The 15,336-nt window shown below is 40.3% G+C and overlaps 1 protein-coding gene across 3 annotated transcripts in view; it reads left to right on the forward strand.

Annotated features, from left to right (window-relative positions):
• The window catches only part of TNFRSF19 (TNF receptor superfamily member 19), an 88,942-nt gene extending 74,077 nt beyond the window's left edge, over nucleotides 1-14,865 (forward strand). For all 3 annotated transcript variants that reach the window (XM_025996668.2, XM_072719821.1, XM_025996667.2), the window contains exons 6-10: nucleotides 1,840-2,004; nucleotides 2,450-2,575; nucleotides 6,776-6,878; nucleotides 7,475-7,874; nucleotides 11,960-14,865. In XM_025996668.2, coding sequence (XP_025852453.2) covers nucleotides 1,840-2,004; nucleotides 2,450-2,575; nucleotides 6,776-6,878; nucleotides 7,475-7,874; nucleotides 11,960-11,968 — 803 coding nt within the window. In that variant the 3' untranslated portion in view covers nucleotides 11,969-14,865. The remainder of the gene's footprint in view (nucleotides 1-1,839; nucleotides 2,005-2,449; nucleotides 2,576-6,775; nucleotides 6,879-7,474; nucleotides 7,875-11,959) is intronic.
• Nucleotides 14,866-15,336: the final 471 nt, after the last annotated feature.

Here is a 15,336-nt window from a genome sequence, read left to right on the forward strand (position 1 = left end):
ATTGTAATTCCTAATCATCCAAGCCCAAGGCCTTAGGTGCCTTCTGGGTAGCAATAGAAGACTTTTATCAATGTGGCCCCAGAATTCTTGAGCCTAGAAATACCAAAATTTGATGTTCCTGGATGATCACTCCTGTTTTCCTATTTTTATCAGTCAATATTACTAGCTCAGAAATTTCTGATTCTAGCCTCAGATGTCATATAGTGGAAATCAGTCTGATGTGATTGGAGAGATGTGTAGCCAGGGACAAGAAGAAAGGTACCAAATAATGAGTTGGCTTGCATCTAGGTGCCACGCTGCACAAATGGAGATATAAACCTTTAATGTCTAGGGTTGTGATATCCATACAACTGCCACTAGCTGTATATGGCCAGTGAGCACCTGAAATGTGCTTAGTCCAAAAGGAGATGATGATGTCAATGTGAAATCACATTGGACTTTGAAAGTTTTGTACAAATAGAGAATGTAAACTATGTCATTAATAATTTGTACATTGACTACATGAAAACAATATATTTTAAGATATATTGGGTTAGGTAAAATAGATAAATTTTACCTGTTTGTTTTACTTTTTTTAACATGGCTTCTAGACAACTTCAAATTACACGAGGGACACATGTTATGTTTCTCTCAGGCCACAGTGATCTGGAGTAACCCTCAGCCTTGCAGGAGCCCCCACTGAATGGCACTAAGGAAGTGAGAGCATCTGCAGGGAGCAGAAGGGCCCACCTCATCTTGCAGGGCAGGTACCCAGAGGAGGAAAAGGCATAACTGCCTGTCTGTTTAGGCTTCAAGCTCTCTCAGATTCTTCTCAGGTTAGTTAGTAGGTTATGAATTGACTGCACTTAATATAGATTTCTAATTTAAGTGAGTTCATGCCTCCCAGTACCCTAAGAAAGTTAAGTGCTAATTATATCATCATGATTAATAACAGCAATCAGTGGTTCTAGAGCACCGAGTACAGGGCCTGTTCTACATGCTTCACCTGATATAACACATTTCATTCTTTCAACAGCCAGGTGAGACAGATCCTATTATTACCTCCATAGAACAGAGGTGCGAGTGATACTCTGTGAGATTGAATAATTGGCTCAGGGTTAGAAATCCAGAGGTTAAGCCAGGCAATGAGATTCCAGAACCTTAGTCCTTGACCGTGATGCAATACCTCCCTCTAAAATAGAATCTCTTTCTTGACACTTTCTTAATACATTACTGTGCTGCCCGGCCATAGTATAGAAATAGTATTTGTTTGTTTGTTTTTTCTCTAAAATTTAGCTGTTGTTCAGTAATTCAATAGCCAGGCATTAAAAAATGTTCACTGTCTCAGAGATTGGGGGTCACAATTAGGTTGTGAATGATCCCACTCCTTATTTTCCCTAAAGTTGCCCCAAAAAGCATCCCTTAAGTCAGTGTGTTTGAAAATGTAGGCAGTCTAATTCTAATCAAATAGCAAATATTACACACCTACTATGTGCCAAATGCTGTGTCAAGCACTGGGAGATGGAGAAAGATGAGGAATTCCAGCTGGCAAACAGCTCTGGTCTAGTGGGCCTAAAAGAACATTCAGGCAATGCAATGTGTTGAGGATTGTGTGTCCGCGGGGCTGTGGGAAAGGAGTGGCACATCCACACATTTGGGGTGCAGGGTGAAGGTGCAGTGCTAAAGAGATCTTCTAAGAAGAGGGAACACTGAGCCTTCTTAGAATACCTCGTCTTGTTTTCTGGGGTCTGACTTACCTTCCATGAAGGCCATTATTAAAGATGACCCTCAAGTCAAGTGTAAGCATCAGAGTCTCCGAGGTTGTTGAGAGCCTGCTGACCCCCTTCTTGTGGTTTCCAGGTACCAGTAAGGTCAACCTCGTGAAGATCCCATCCACGGCCTCCAGCCCGCGGGACACAGCCCTGGCGGCCGTTATCTGCAGCGCCCTGGCCACTGTCCTGCTGGCCCTGCTCATCCTCTGTGTCATCTATTGTAAGAGGCAGTTTATGGAGAAAAAACCCAGCTGTGAGTTTGGAGCTCTTTCTGTTTGTTAGCATTCGGGTGAAATGTGTTTCTCATCATTGTCACCAGGGGGTCCACGAGGCCTTGACTGGGACAACAGTCAGGAGCTATAAAAGGACAGAGCGGACATGGAAAGGGAGTCCATAGCCCTTTGGTCCCCCAGAGGCACCGCTTTATAAGGACATTGAAAAAGCAGCAGCATCCCCTGCCACCCGGCAAAAATGAAAGCCATTCCAAGTTCTGGCAACAGAAATGCTCTATAATTTGAGCTTTACCATATTAATTCCTATTTGTGCCTCCATGTAAGAAGAAATATTTTTAAATGTGAACGATGGTTGTCTTTCTCTTCAGAAATATAAGAGCTAGAGGGGTACCTGTCTGCATTAAGGTGTTCGTTGGTCTTTATAGAGGAGATGGTCTTCACTGATGGAATTCTCGCCCCCTGTAGGGTCTCTGAGAGCACAAGACATTCAGTACAACGGTTCTGAACTGTCATGTTTTGACAGACGTCGGCTCAACGAATCTGCTCCCAGAGCATGTTGTCGGTGCCACCGGGACTCGGCCCAGACCTGCGGTAAGTGCAGCCAGTCAAGAGGCCATTCGGGGAGCACAAGGGACACAGACCTTGCAAACAGTTGTCCCTGTTCATCCCACAGCTAGGTTGCTCTGCTTGGTTTTCTAGTTAAAGCTAATATTGTTAAATTATTCTCTGTCCCCCAATGGTTTGGGTGTTTTGAGCCTCTTAAGTATCAAACAGAAGCATCTCATTAAAATTCTAGAATTGTTCAGCAACATTTTAAGGCAAGTTTACCTTTATTGTTTTGGGCCAACTGATTGAAAATAGTATCCTCCTTTTGTAGAGTAGGAGTGTATGTCTTGTCTGGTGGATTCAAGCTGAACTTGGATGTGTCTTATTAATGTCTTTTTGGACATTAATAAAGAAGAGCAGGGAGAAAGATCTATGGCAGGGGTTTACACATACCTCAGTTGCCCCTGGGACTACTGGCCGAAAGGAAGTTTAGGGAAGTCATGCAAATGGAAATTGGTTTCTCACCAGGGCAAAAAAATGGGCAAAGATAATACTTTCTCTGCCACTTACTTATATTCATCAGTATGAGGTTCAAACACTTACACTTCCCTCTCGGCCCCCACTGTGAAGACCCCTCACCTCCTCTACAGAGTAGAATTGGATGGCAGCAGCCTTCCTAGACGTCTGGCACTTCCTGCCTGGCCTTACGTTCTCATAGCACCTTTAAAGCAATGCCGAGAGTGCCATTTTGTCTCTCAGAGCCGCTCTTGAAGCTGAGTGTTTCAATCCACTTAGATTGACTGACGCTCTTGGAACTGACCAGTCGTTCTTACCAAGAAATTACAGGATTCCATTTTCTGATCTAACGTTCCATATGTGGAGTACGAAGTTTTCAGCAGACTTATTTTGCTACTGGTCATTACTGCCTTCTGTTTTAGGAATGGGCTGGGAACAAAATATAAGACTTTCTGTGGTGTGTGTGGCTCCATTTTTGCCTTTGTCTGTGTAGGTAATAGACTTGACAATACCTGAGTGATCCTCAAAACACCCCCAGTGCCGGGGTTCCCAGACACTGTGCTGGCACAGCGTGGCTGGGGTCTGAGAGGGCAGGAATAATTTCCTGAGAGATGAACTCCAATGTAGTAAAATGCAGTTTTGGGCAAACTCTGTCTCCTCTTAACTTCTATCCGAAAAGAAAGATTAAATAGGCAGATGGCGTTGGTGCATATCCTCCTAACAGAACACCAAGCCTACAAAGAATCCGCCCTGCTAAGGTTCAGGATAGCTGACCACTTACATGTGGTTTCCTGCTTTATGGCAGTGCCTTTTTTCTTCTATCTTTTTACTTTGACATAATTTAAGGCTTAAAAAAATGTTGAAAGAATGATACAAAGACTTCTGACGCTGTCTTCACCCAGATTCCCCAAATAATAACATTTTATCTCATTTCCACATCTGCTTTAACATTTTTCTAAGTAGCATAGAGATATATGTACTTATGCACATTTTTTCCATCTCCACTTAAAAATCAGTTGCAAATGATGATCTACATTTCCCCTCAATACTAATCATGTTTGTTTCCAAAGAACAAGAACATTTTCTTACAGAACAGCACAGTTTATGAAAATCAGGAAATTGACGTTAAATCAAAGCTATCGTATAATCTACAGAGCGTATTCAGATTTTCTTAATTGTTGCAAAAATGTCCTTTATAGTAAAAGAAAATCCCAAATGACATTGTTGCATTTAGTTGTCAAATCTCTTTACCTTATTTTAATCTGACATAGGTCCTTAATCTTTCATGACATTATTATTTTTGACAAGCACAGGCCAGTAATTTTGTAGAATGACCCTCCGTTTGGGTTTGCCTGATGTTTCTGTAGGACTATACTGAGAAATACTGCAGAGGTGATGCTGTGTCCTTCCCAGTGTCCCTCATCAAGAGGCACAGCATGTGTGGCTGTCTTGTTCTGGTCGGGGTAATTTGGGTCCCTTCGTTAAGGTGGCACCTGCCAGGTTTCTCTGCTGTAACTTTAGTGTTCTTCTCTTTGTACTTCATCAGTACCTTGCAGGAGACTCTCTGAGACTATGTAAATATGTAAATACCCTGTTAACTCTCCAAACTTTCGCCCAGGAGTTTAGCATCTACTGATGATTCTTACCTGAATCAGTCATTACGATGATGGTTACAAACGCTTGTGTTGTAATTCCATCATTCTCTCCACCTTTATGAGTTGGCTTCCTACAGCAAGAAAGAACTTCTTCCTTATTTATTTATTTGAATTAATGTGGACTTATGGGCTCTATTCCACGGCGTATGCTCCTTTGCTATCATCATTTACGTTGTTGCTCACATTTTCCTAGGTTTGGCCAGTGCATGTCCCTTCATGCCACCTCATGTGTCATTTTGACGTGTCCTAGTTATTCTTTTAGCACTTTCTTAATTTCTGGGACACAAAATAAGTTCCAGGCTCATCTTGCACTTTTGCTGCTTGAGCCCTAGAAACAGTCATTTTGAAAAGGAAAGGCAGTGCCTTTTGCTTTTAAATAATTTTGAAATGTCTCACGGTGAGCGTGACATGGGCTTGCTGAGTTGACTGGCCGTGGATCCAGGGAAGTTCCCCATGCTCACAGCAGCACAGTGACATATACTCACTTAGCACAAGGTGGGGCCTGCACTGAGAGAGATTTAGGCGAATGTGTGCAGTTATCCATCCTGCCTCACACTGGTTCACAAATGCATGTCAATGTTTAACATTCATTTTCAAAAAGAAAACTATTAATTCCACAATATTTTTTCCTTTTGATAAAAGAGAGAATTACTCATGAAAACTTGGGTTACACACATAAACATATAGATGTATATGTAAATATATAATTTCTCCACATCTTTTTCTCTCTTTCTGTGTGTGTCTCTATATTTGTATGCTTTAGTATGTATATGGTTCTATGAAACCAGAGTTATATATGTATGTGTATACAGAGAGAAAAGTTCACTAAATGTTGATAGTGTATATTTCCAGTTTATGAGGTTAGGTAATAGTTATTTTTAAATTTCTTATCTTAATCCCTCTCTTTAAAATCTTTTTTTTTTTTTTATTTCTTTTCTGGGACACCTGGGTGGCTCGGTGATTGAGTGTCTGCCTTTGGCTCAGGTCGTGTTCCCAGGATCCTGGGATGGAGTCCCACATCAGGCTCCCCACAGGGAGCTGCTGCTCCCTCTGCCTATGTCTCTGCCTCTTTCTGTGTCTGTCATTAATAAATAAATAAAATATTTAAGTTTAAAAAATTAAAAAAAAAATTTTCTTCAGTAGGCTTATATTATCTTTGTAATCAAACATCTATGCTGCCTCAGTGAACAAAATGGTTTGTAAAGATGTGTGTACACATCTAGTTGCTCCTTACATCACATTCCTAGAAGTAAAAAAAAGAAATAATAACTGTGTGTGAGTCTGTGTTTGTGTGTGTTAAGGGTTTGAATGTGTTTATGTTCTTGCTCTAACTGCTAGTCCACTCAGCAGAAATATGCTCTTGTTTCTACCATTGTCAGTGATGTAGGACAGTCTCATTTCACATTCGCTTTCACAGGCTGTGTCCTTACCTTTCAGTGTTATTTTTATTGTGGTAAAATGTAACATGTAATGTATCATTTTAACATCATTTAAGTGTGCAGTTCAGTGGCATTGAGCCCATTCCCACTGTTGTACAGCCATCACCACCAGTCATCGGCAGAGCCCCTTCATCTTTCCAAACTGAAGCTCCATCTCCAGTAAAGTGACCTGCCGCCCCCATGTCCCATTTTCCACCAGCCCCAGCACCACCATTCAGCCTGTCTGGGTTTGACTACCCGAGGTACTTCATACAAGTGCTTTAGCATTTTTGTAAGATAACATTTTGTAAGATAACAAAAAAGAGAGATTTTTTTTTTTTAAAGATTTTATTTATTCCTGAAAGACACAGAGAGAGGCAGAGACACAGACAGAGAAGCAGGCTCCCTGCTGCAGGGAGCCTGATACAGGACTTGATCCCAGGACCCCAGGATCATGACCTGAGCTGAAGGCAGATGCTCAACCACTGAGCCACCCAGGCTTCCCAAAAGAGAGAGAATTAAACCTCATATTTCCTTTCCCCAAAGAGTCACCCAAAGGGGAATAGCTGAATTTTCTCCAGCACTGTTGAGCCGGTATTAAAGAGAAAGTTCCCAGAAGACAGCCTTGTGCTTCACACCTCTGCTGGCTTCCCTAGGGCCTGTCCACTTGATTCCATCTCTGTGCTGTGATGAGGCCTGCAGCGGGGACCGGGTGACTCTTGGCTGTAGGGTGCATTCCAAGGCCACTCTTCAGGAGAGGTAACTCGGTATTTTTAATCCATATAATGCATGTCCCCTTGTGCAAATATGCATTCTACTAATCTAGCACTTTTCATGTCAAACTATGAGACATCATTTACAAAATATTATTAATGACATTCTGGACATCGGAGGGGGACAAAGCCTTGGCAAGAGGTAAATGAGTCTCTCAGGGTTACTGATATCCAGTGCGACATTCTTTATACTCTACACTCCATTAATTTTGTTTTTGTCTCATATTCATGATTTGTGACACTTCCGTCATCTCTAAGTAATTTGTAACCTATTGTTTACTCATAGAATTTTAGAATAGCCATCAAGAAACTCAGTTAAGACCCAGGAAACTGCCTATTTTAGACATTGGGTTAAGTATAACTATGTTGATTAGAAGTAGGTATAAAAATTCAGCTTTAAAGTAAGTGGAGAAATTAAACTTTTTGTGTGGAAGCAAGTTTATAGCAAAGGAAGCACTAGAATTCTGACGTAATCAGTTGTTGTTGCATCTAGAAAACTTGAAAGCAGAGCTGGCGTGTTGCTTTGTATTGGTGTTTTTCCTCCCCACAGGTGACTTAAAGATCTTTTGAATGTGTGTTTAGACACACAGGTCCAGCAGGGGAGACCATGCCCACGTTCTTCGGGTCCCTTTCAAGGTCCATCTGTGGTGAGTTTTCAGACGCCTGGCCTCTGATGCAAAATCCCATTTGTGGTGATGACATCTCTTTTTGTGACTCGTATCCTGAACTCCCCGGAGAAGAAACTCATTCTCTCAGTCCAGAGAACGAAAGCTCATCATCTTTGGATTCAAACAGTAGCCAGGATTTGGTTGGTGGAGCTCTTCCAGAGCATTCTGAAAACTTTACAGAAACTACTGATTTCTCTAGACGTAACAGCCCCCCGACAGAACCAGTGCTGACTCAGAATACACTGACTACCAGAAGCCAGCTACGGCAGGAGAGTGGTGACATCACTGACCTGACCACTCAGACATCCCTGCAGGTAAGGCAGTGACTGGCCTCAATGAAGACACAGCATTAACTCAGGACAGACCCAACGGGTTGGAACTCCTCTCACCATAGAAGGTGGGGGGACCTGATGAGAAAGTTTTTCCATCCTTCATAACTTCTTGGTCTTATATGGATAGAGAATATGTTTTAAATTAAATTACAAGTGGGTTTTGTTTTATTTTTTCAATGCATAGGTACTCTGGTCATAATGAGCTCCATCCTTTTACTCCTTGTAAATCCGAGTACTTAGCACAGCACCCCCAGCAACGTTCCTGGTTGAGAGAGATGAGTTAGTCACAGGACCATCTTGTAAACAGTTCCTCACCATCGCTTGATTCACCATCGTTAATGGGAATTTTGATCTCCCCAAGCTTCTCCTTTCCCTCTCTTTTTCTGATGTTTTTGAGATTGCTCTGCTTTCACTGATCTTTTTGGTTAGAAATTGATTGTCAGTCATGATCTGGGTCCAAAGACTGCATAATAACCTTCTAGAAGAAAGGGCTTGAAATCAGATTTGCAAGGAGATAGAGATGGTGACTGAGGGAACATGGGGCTTTCGGGCAGGCTGCAGGGCAAGAGGCAGAGAAGCATTAGGGAAAACTGGGCACCCTGGACTTACCTGATATGTCACCAATGCCTCTTCCGGTGAGGATATAGCCATTCCTGAATTTGACTTACTGTCTACAAGCATTTCCTTCATATGAGCCCATGTAATGTCGGAATATATTCTTTCTGAAAAGATGTCAACCTTTAGTGTATGAAGAGCAGAGTGTCAGCAAGAGTGAGGCTCCCAGGCCCCACAAGGCCTACACATATAGCCTTGCTCTCACTGCTTATGAGCAACCAATTCAGTCTGAAGCCAAAGTGTGAGGTGGTGTGCTCCTTTGAAGAAGAGCCTGTAGGTTATGTGTTGATCTAAATCTGTAGTACTTTTTTTCTCAACTACAAAAAAAAAAAAAAATTCTATAGAGACTTCATAGAGAATTCTATGCAGAAACCATTTGTTGACTTTGGAGAAAAATAATTTTGTTTTTCTCAAAATAAAGGAAATGAAGAGTTAAGGGAAGAAAAGCAAACAAATTGGGCATTTAAATTGTAAAATACATCTCTCTGTAGCAGAGAAAGAGCCTTTACTGACCTTGTTCTGTTGAACCATCCTGTAATTTTTGTAATTTCCATAATAATAGTAAGAAAAGACAACAGCAGAGTTGTGAGCTGTGTGGGGGTCTCAAGAATGGACAGTGGCCCACAAGCCTTGGGAGCTGAGCATACCCAGCTGCCTAGAGGAGGAAGTAACAGGCCCTAAGAGCAGGTGAGAGAGGCAAAAGACAGCTAATGCCAATTTCCCAGCCGGCTGCTTTGCCAAGTACTCTACAAGTCTTGAGAGACTCTTAAAATTAAATCAGTGACACAATTTCATTACATGCTATCAAGTCAATTGGTTTTGATCATAAACTTGCTTTTACTTTCACAAATGTCTGTAGTTACCTCTTCCCACACATCTGTTCTTAGGCACAAGTTCTTAGGGACCTAGAATTGTGTTCCCAGGGACCATCTATGGTTTTTCAGACCATTGTCAGCAAATAGAATTACCACTCATCTTCATTGTGTAGCTTGTCCCCACTTTCATGATGTAAGTTCTGAAACTAAGAGTGAAACATCTTGATGCCAAGTCATATCAGAACCGACTCACTGTCTACCTTTTTCTATTTGTATCATTGGTGAGATGGGGGCAGGAGTAAGCAGTATTATTACAGTTATATGAATGTAAATCATTTAGTGTAGAAGATTGATGTATATAATGGCATTAACTTCTTTTCAAAGACGGTTGTCAAGGTAATCATGATCTCCATAAAGATACTTTCAACTCAGATTATCATGAAAAGAAATGATAATTACATGTAAAATGAATGAGAAAATGTAACATTCAAGTTACACAATGTCATTTATTAGTGAAAGGTTTATTAGCTTTCTAAGATATGTTATCTTAGAATTCTTACATAATGTGGTAAATATAAATGAGGCATTCTGAATTCTGGAAAGGAATTTTTAAAACATGAATCATTTCAGTTTTCCCCCTATAATTAAAAACAACACATAATCTTTTGAGCCCATTTTAAGAGATAATCTTTTCCAGGTTCTGAAAAGCACTTTGCCTTTGGTTGCGTTTATTGAATACTTAGTGAGTGAACTTTAATCTTCAAGAGCAAACAGGAGAGAGATATAACTTTACATCCTTGGGAGACTGACCCTCTTCTTTGCTTCAAGGGTCAGCTGATTATTTAGCTCAACAGTTGTTTTTGTCAATACATTAGATTCCAAAAGGAAATTCAGACTTCCTTTTAATAGGCTGATTCTCCAAGATAGAGAACATACTTACTTCTCATAAAGAATTTGTTTTCATCAACTTGGTGTTATGGACCAAAGAACTTCCAGTTCCTTGAGTTCGTGTTTAGTTAGCTTGGTCCATGGGCTCATTCCTAATTCAGGACAGCATGGTATTTCTGTTTGAGAAATACAGAAAGGCTGCAAGAGTCATTATAGCATTCCCCACCCCCCCACACTTTAGTGATTTATTTATACTTATTTTCAAAGGACCTTGAAATTCCTACCTAAGCATTCACTCATATTTTCAGGTTTTTTTTTAACTACAATTCCTTTCAGGTTTTTTTTAACTACAATTCCTTCTTCTCTCCAGCTTTATTGAGATAGAATTGACACATCACATGGCAGTGTGATGATTTGATAAACATCTATATTGCAAAATTCACAATGGCTCTTTTGTCTTACAGGGTCAGATTGCTAATGCATGATGCATTTGTTTCCAAAAACTGTATTTTTACACAGTAGTTTTCTTGTGGGTAGTTTAAGACCACCCAGAATCAGATGTTGATAGTTATGGTGCAGGATAAAGCACATAGGCGTGAGAACCTTCTTTAGTCTGAATGACACAGTTCCAATCAAATTTTCCCTATACGCACCTCCCCAGAAAAGGGATAGAACTAAAATATTTGGGACATCATTTGCTAAAATCCTTGGGAGAATGAGGCCAACCTGTTTACTTACAGGAAAATCTTTTTTGGTGATGTTTTTCACCATCATTGAAAATGTCAACATGAAATAATAGAAGGAATGGTAGAAAAGATATGAGATGACCTAGGTTCTAGTAGCTTGGTCTCTTAAAAGCCCTATTTTTTTTTTCCATATCAGCAAAATGAGTACTATTTGTCTCCCATAGTAGCATTCATATGGGTATTACTATCATATCAATTGATCAATATATTTGATGAAACTATTTCAGATTTTTGAGAGTTCTTTCAGAAGCTTCTATTTCTAGATTCTCTCCTTCAACCTAGGGAACAAAGTATTTGTAAACTTACCTGATATGTCACCAATGCCAAATTAGTGGTAAAGAAGTGAATGAAAGGTTAACATAAAATGAAGATTCTTTTCGTTTGCAGTAACGTGCAGTTGGCTGATGCCTCCAGAAGTTAGATCGCTGCCCTTCTATGACAAAGGACAGCTCTAAGCATGCCCCTTTGCTGAGGATATTTGCCCTAGGAAGAGTGAGGAGAAGATGATTAGATGAGAAATCATTTCCAAACTATCTCTAAACTTTCTCCAGTGGTTTAGCAGAAGTTTTAAATGCAAAGAATGAGAATGTGACTATTCATTAATCATCTTTGTTCTGAAGGGACTAAAGGATCCTAACATCTTGCCTACAACTGCTTTAAGAGTGCAGCATTGAAACAAGCTTTAAATGTTTGAAAGGGGTCGAAAATGAGCAAAAGAATCATTGTTTAATACACTTGTTTCTGTGGGTCACATTATCAATTCTACAGTGTTATTTGCAAATACTGAGTGACTGTGAGTTGTTATAAAAATCTTTATTTTATCCTCAGAGTATGTGCATACCTGGATATCCAAACACTGTTAATGAACTACCTGTCCATATGTTATTAAAATCACATGTACAACAAGTAAACATTATGTATAATAATTGTCACAGACTGTAGCTCAGCAGTTTTCACTTGTAAGGTATTATTTTTCAAGCTTTCCTTTCTGTTGCTGTTTTAGGAAGCTTAAAGGAGTTGCTTCTTTCTGCCATAGAAGCATATGGATGGAACCCACTGGGCACTCGCCCCTCCGCTTAGGCTTATGAACTGAGCACAGTCTGGACCCTGCGCGGCTTCTGGGGGAAAAGAAAATAAATCTGAACCAAACTGATGGCGTTTTAAGCCTTTCAACCAGTTGCTTCTGAGCCAGACCAGCTGTAAGCTGAAACCTCAAGCAATAACAAGGAAAGACTCCAGGCACTCACAATACTTTGCATCTTTCCTAAACAAGAAGCTTCTATGCCACAAGCGTGACTTCAAAGACTGATGGGTCGAGTTTGCAGCCTACGAGATTATGAGCATATAACAAGAAACAGAAATGCATTCATGCTTATTTTCACGGCGAATGTGGTTTTACCGGACTGAAGACCCAGACTCTATGTTTTTTCATTTATACTTTCTCTCCAGGAATAATTTCATGTAGCCAATTATCCTACTAAAAGTCAGCGTCTGATTAGTTACCTGAGTTATTATGTTGAAGCGTTCAAAAATGAGTGTTTGTATGTGATGAAACTCACTTTTTCATCATCTGATTAGCTTAGGAGGTTATAATTGACTTCATATTGCCTGCCTAAATCATGGGTTTGTTAGAAGAAGGCAACTGGCCTGACTAGGAATCAGAGGAGGGCAAGCCTTCTCCAGAACGGAGAACCTGTAACCTTAGCTACTGACTTGTGAACCCCTGCCGGAGCTGGTAATGAGAGGAGCCTGAGCTGGGGAAGTGGTGGGGAAAGAGCTGCCCACCACCCTGTGTTAAAAACCACTTAGCACATGTATCCTAGAGACTTGGATACAATGATTAGCATATTTCTGTGAAAAGCAATTGATATGGAAGCATTTGTTACTTCTGACTCTGTGATTGAGCTTAGAAGATCCAGAATTTCTCTCTTATAGAAAAGTGATAATTTATAAAGATAATTTTCCTCCCCTCCCCTCCTTCTGCCTCCAAAGCCTACCAGCCTGTCCTCTATACCTATGAGTTTATTTTTGTTTTTGTTTTTGCGTCATATCTTATAACTAAGGGCTTTAGAAATTACTGCTTATCTGGTTCCCTCCTGCTGGAATGTAACACCCAGCGAATCGTCTTAAGAGACTGCACTACATACTAGAACGGGAAGAAAAAGCAGGCAGCCTAGAGGAGAGCAGTTCGTAACTGCCCTCATGGAGTCCGCCCAAGTGTTACAGTGGTCCCTCCGACTGTGCACATTTTGTTAGCACAGTGATCTGCCATAGGCAGTGATGCTGGATTTAAGTGTGGCGTCAGGCGCCCCATCCCTTACATCCTTGGTATTTACACACTAGAATTTTCTCTACAGCTAAGAGAGACAATGAACCCAGTTCAGCCACAAACCGGAAGATGGCTCATTTGCTCTTAATCTTTACACCCTGGAGAGGAATTACTTGAGCAGGATTTATCTGTTTCCTACTTGAACCTACATGATCAGCTCTGGCCTTTGTCTTTTCACATTTGCACTTAAAAAGGAAATCGAACATCACTGTGTTTGAGTGCACTAAAATATGTAGTTTCCCAATTGCCCCACCCAGATCACTCTTTTACCTAACATTAAATTGAACTAAAAAAGATCTTTCTTAGGACTTTTTATCTTCTCACTTATTAGACTATGCTTCTCTCTCTCTGTAGGAAGTTAGGAACATCTAATGAGCCTTCTTTGTAGCTGGACCGGTTTCTCTCCCCATGGTTTTAGGCTCTAATATGTGTGGATTAGCTTGCCTGTGCTTGGTTCTTCTCGTGACCTCAGTTCCTTGAACCAAAATAAGAAATTAGAATCATCTCAGAGTGACCCACAATCTTTTGTGTCTCCCTAGTACCTTCTTTTATTTTCCTTTTGGAGCATTCAGCAATGGTTTATAAGCTTTGATAAGTCTCCAGCTCTTAGGAGAGTTGCCTTTAGGAAAGTCATGTAAAATATTTAGGATTTGACCACAAGATGTCTATGAAAATGCACACTAGAGTTTCCTCGAGTGGCTTCACTGTAATTCACATATGTATGCCATTGTTTGCAATCTGAGCGTTTTGTTTTGACAGAGGGATGATCAAAGTAGGCCCGGGTTGTGCTGCTTCTGGTGACCTGAATATATTTTCCACATGTAGAAACCCTCCTCAACTTCAAAGACAAACACTTGCTGGAGAGACTAGTTGGATGGGAATGAGACTGTGGCCCTAAACCCTGAAACATCACTTTGGATCAGTGAGGAAATACTTAGGGTTGAAAGCTGATTTCATTTGATACTAAATTTGAAAATTCCAGGGTTATTTTATCAAGATGAAGACATTTTACCACTACCTACTGCAGAAACATATAATAATGTTAGATTCTATACTCTGTGTAAACACTTGAGAGGAAAAGCCCAATCTGCATTTCCCGTAGTTGGAATATCCTACAGCGATCACAGGAACTCAGCCTCTAGGATGTGGGTGCCAGGAAATCATCATCAGGTAATAATAGGGCTGGGAGTGAGAACTGGTGTGACTTCAAACATTACAGAGACCCACCAACAAGAATGAGACAAGGATTTGGGGACCGACCATGTAAAGGCAAGGGTTTCCTCATTTTGTGTATATGGAATATATTTTTCAAATATAGATTTTCTACTTTAGATAAAATGTTACTGTTGCTAATACCTAGTTAAGCTCCATTGTTCATGGTAGTAAAAAAAAAAAAATTGAAGAGAAAAGGAAAAAAAGTCCATCGTTGCTTGAAGGTCACCAGCTTGAATCAATTTAGATTTTATCATTACTATTTTGCATACTGGAATTTATAAATTTGTAAATTTTCATTTTCTTATACAAATTGTTTTGTAATATCCTTTTTTATATGTGAATAAAATCGTGACCTGGTATTCGTATTGACATGTCCAGTAAGAAGATGATTGGCGATCAGAATGTGGATTTGTTTTCCTCTCCTCTCCTCTCCTCTCCTGCTCTCCACCTGGGGGGTCTCACTAGGTTGTGATCCTTCCACTATAACACTCTCTGGCCCTCAACTGTTGTGAGGGGGATTTGAAATCCTTCGTAGTGACCTGATTGTATTTCTCAGGTATGTCAAGCTATTGAAGAATGCTCTGAGTTATTTGAGAAGCTTTGGCATCAAGATTCTATTATGATCTCTTTTTCCTCCTTCATTTTATGACATAAAGATGAAAAGAACTAAAGGAGGAGAGGTTTCATATTCATTCTTTGTGGAGGTCAGTAGGATGTTTTCTGCGGAGGAGTGGACCCACTCCCACAGAGTGACACTGGTTACTGTAAGAGTTTCTTTTTTCCTTCCCAGCTTCTGACCTTCCTTCCCTTTGGTAAAACTTTTAAAGCTATTATTA

Source organism: Vulpes vulpes, chromosome 9 (genome assembly GCF_048418805.1).
Source record: "Vulpes vulpes isolate BD-2025 chromosome 9, VulVul3, whole genome shotgun sequence".
Lineage (NCBI taxonomy): Eukaryota > Metazoa > Chordata > Mammalia > Carnivora > Canidae > Vulpes > Vulpes vulpes.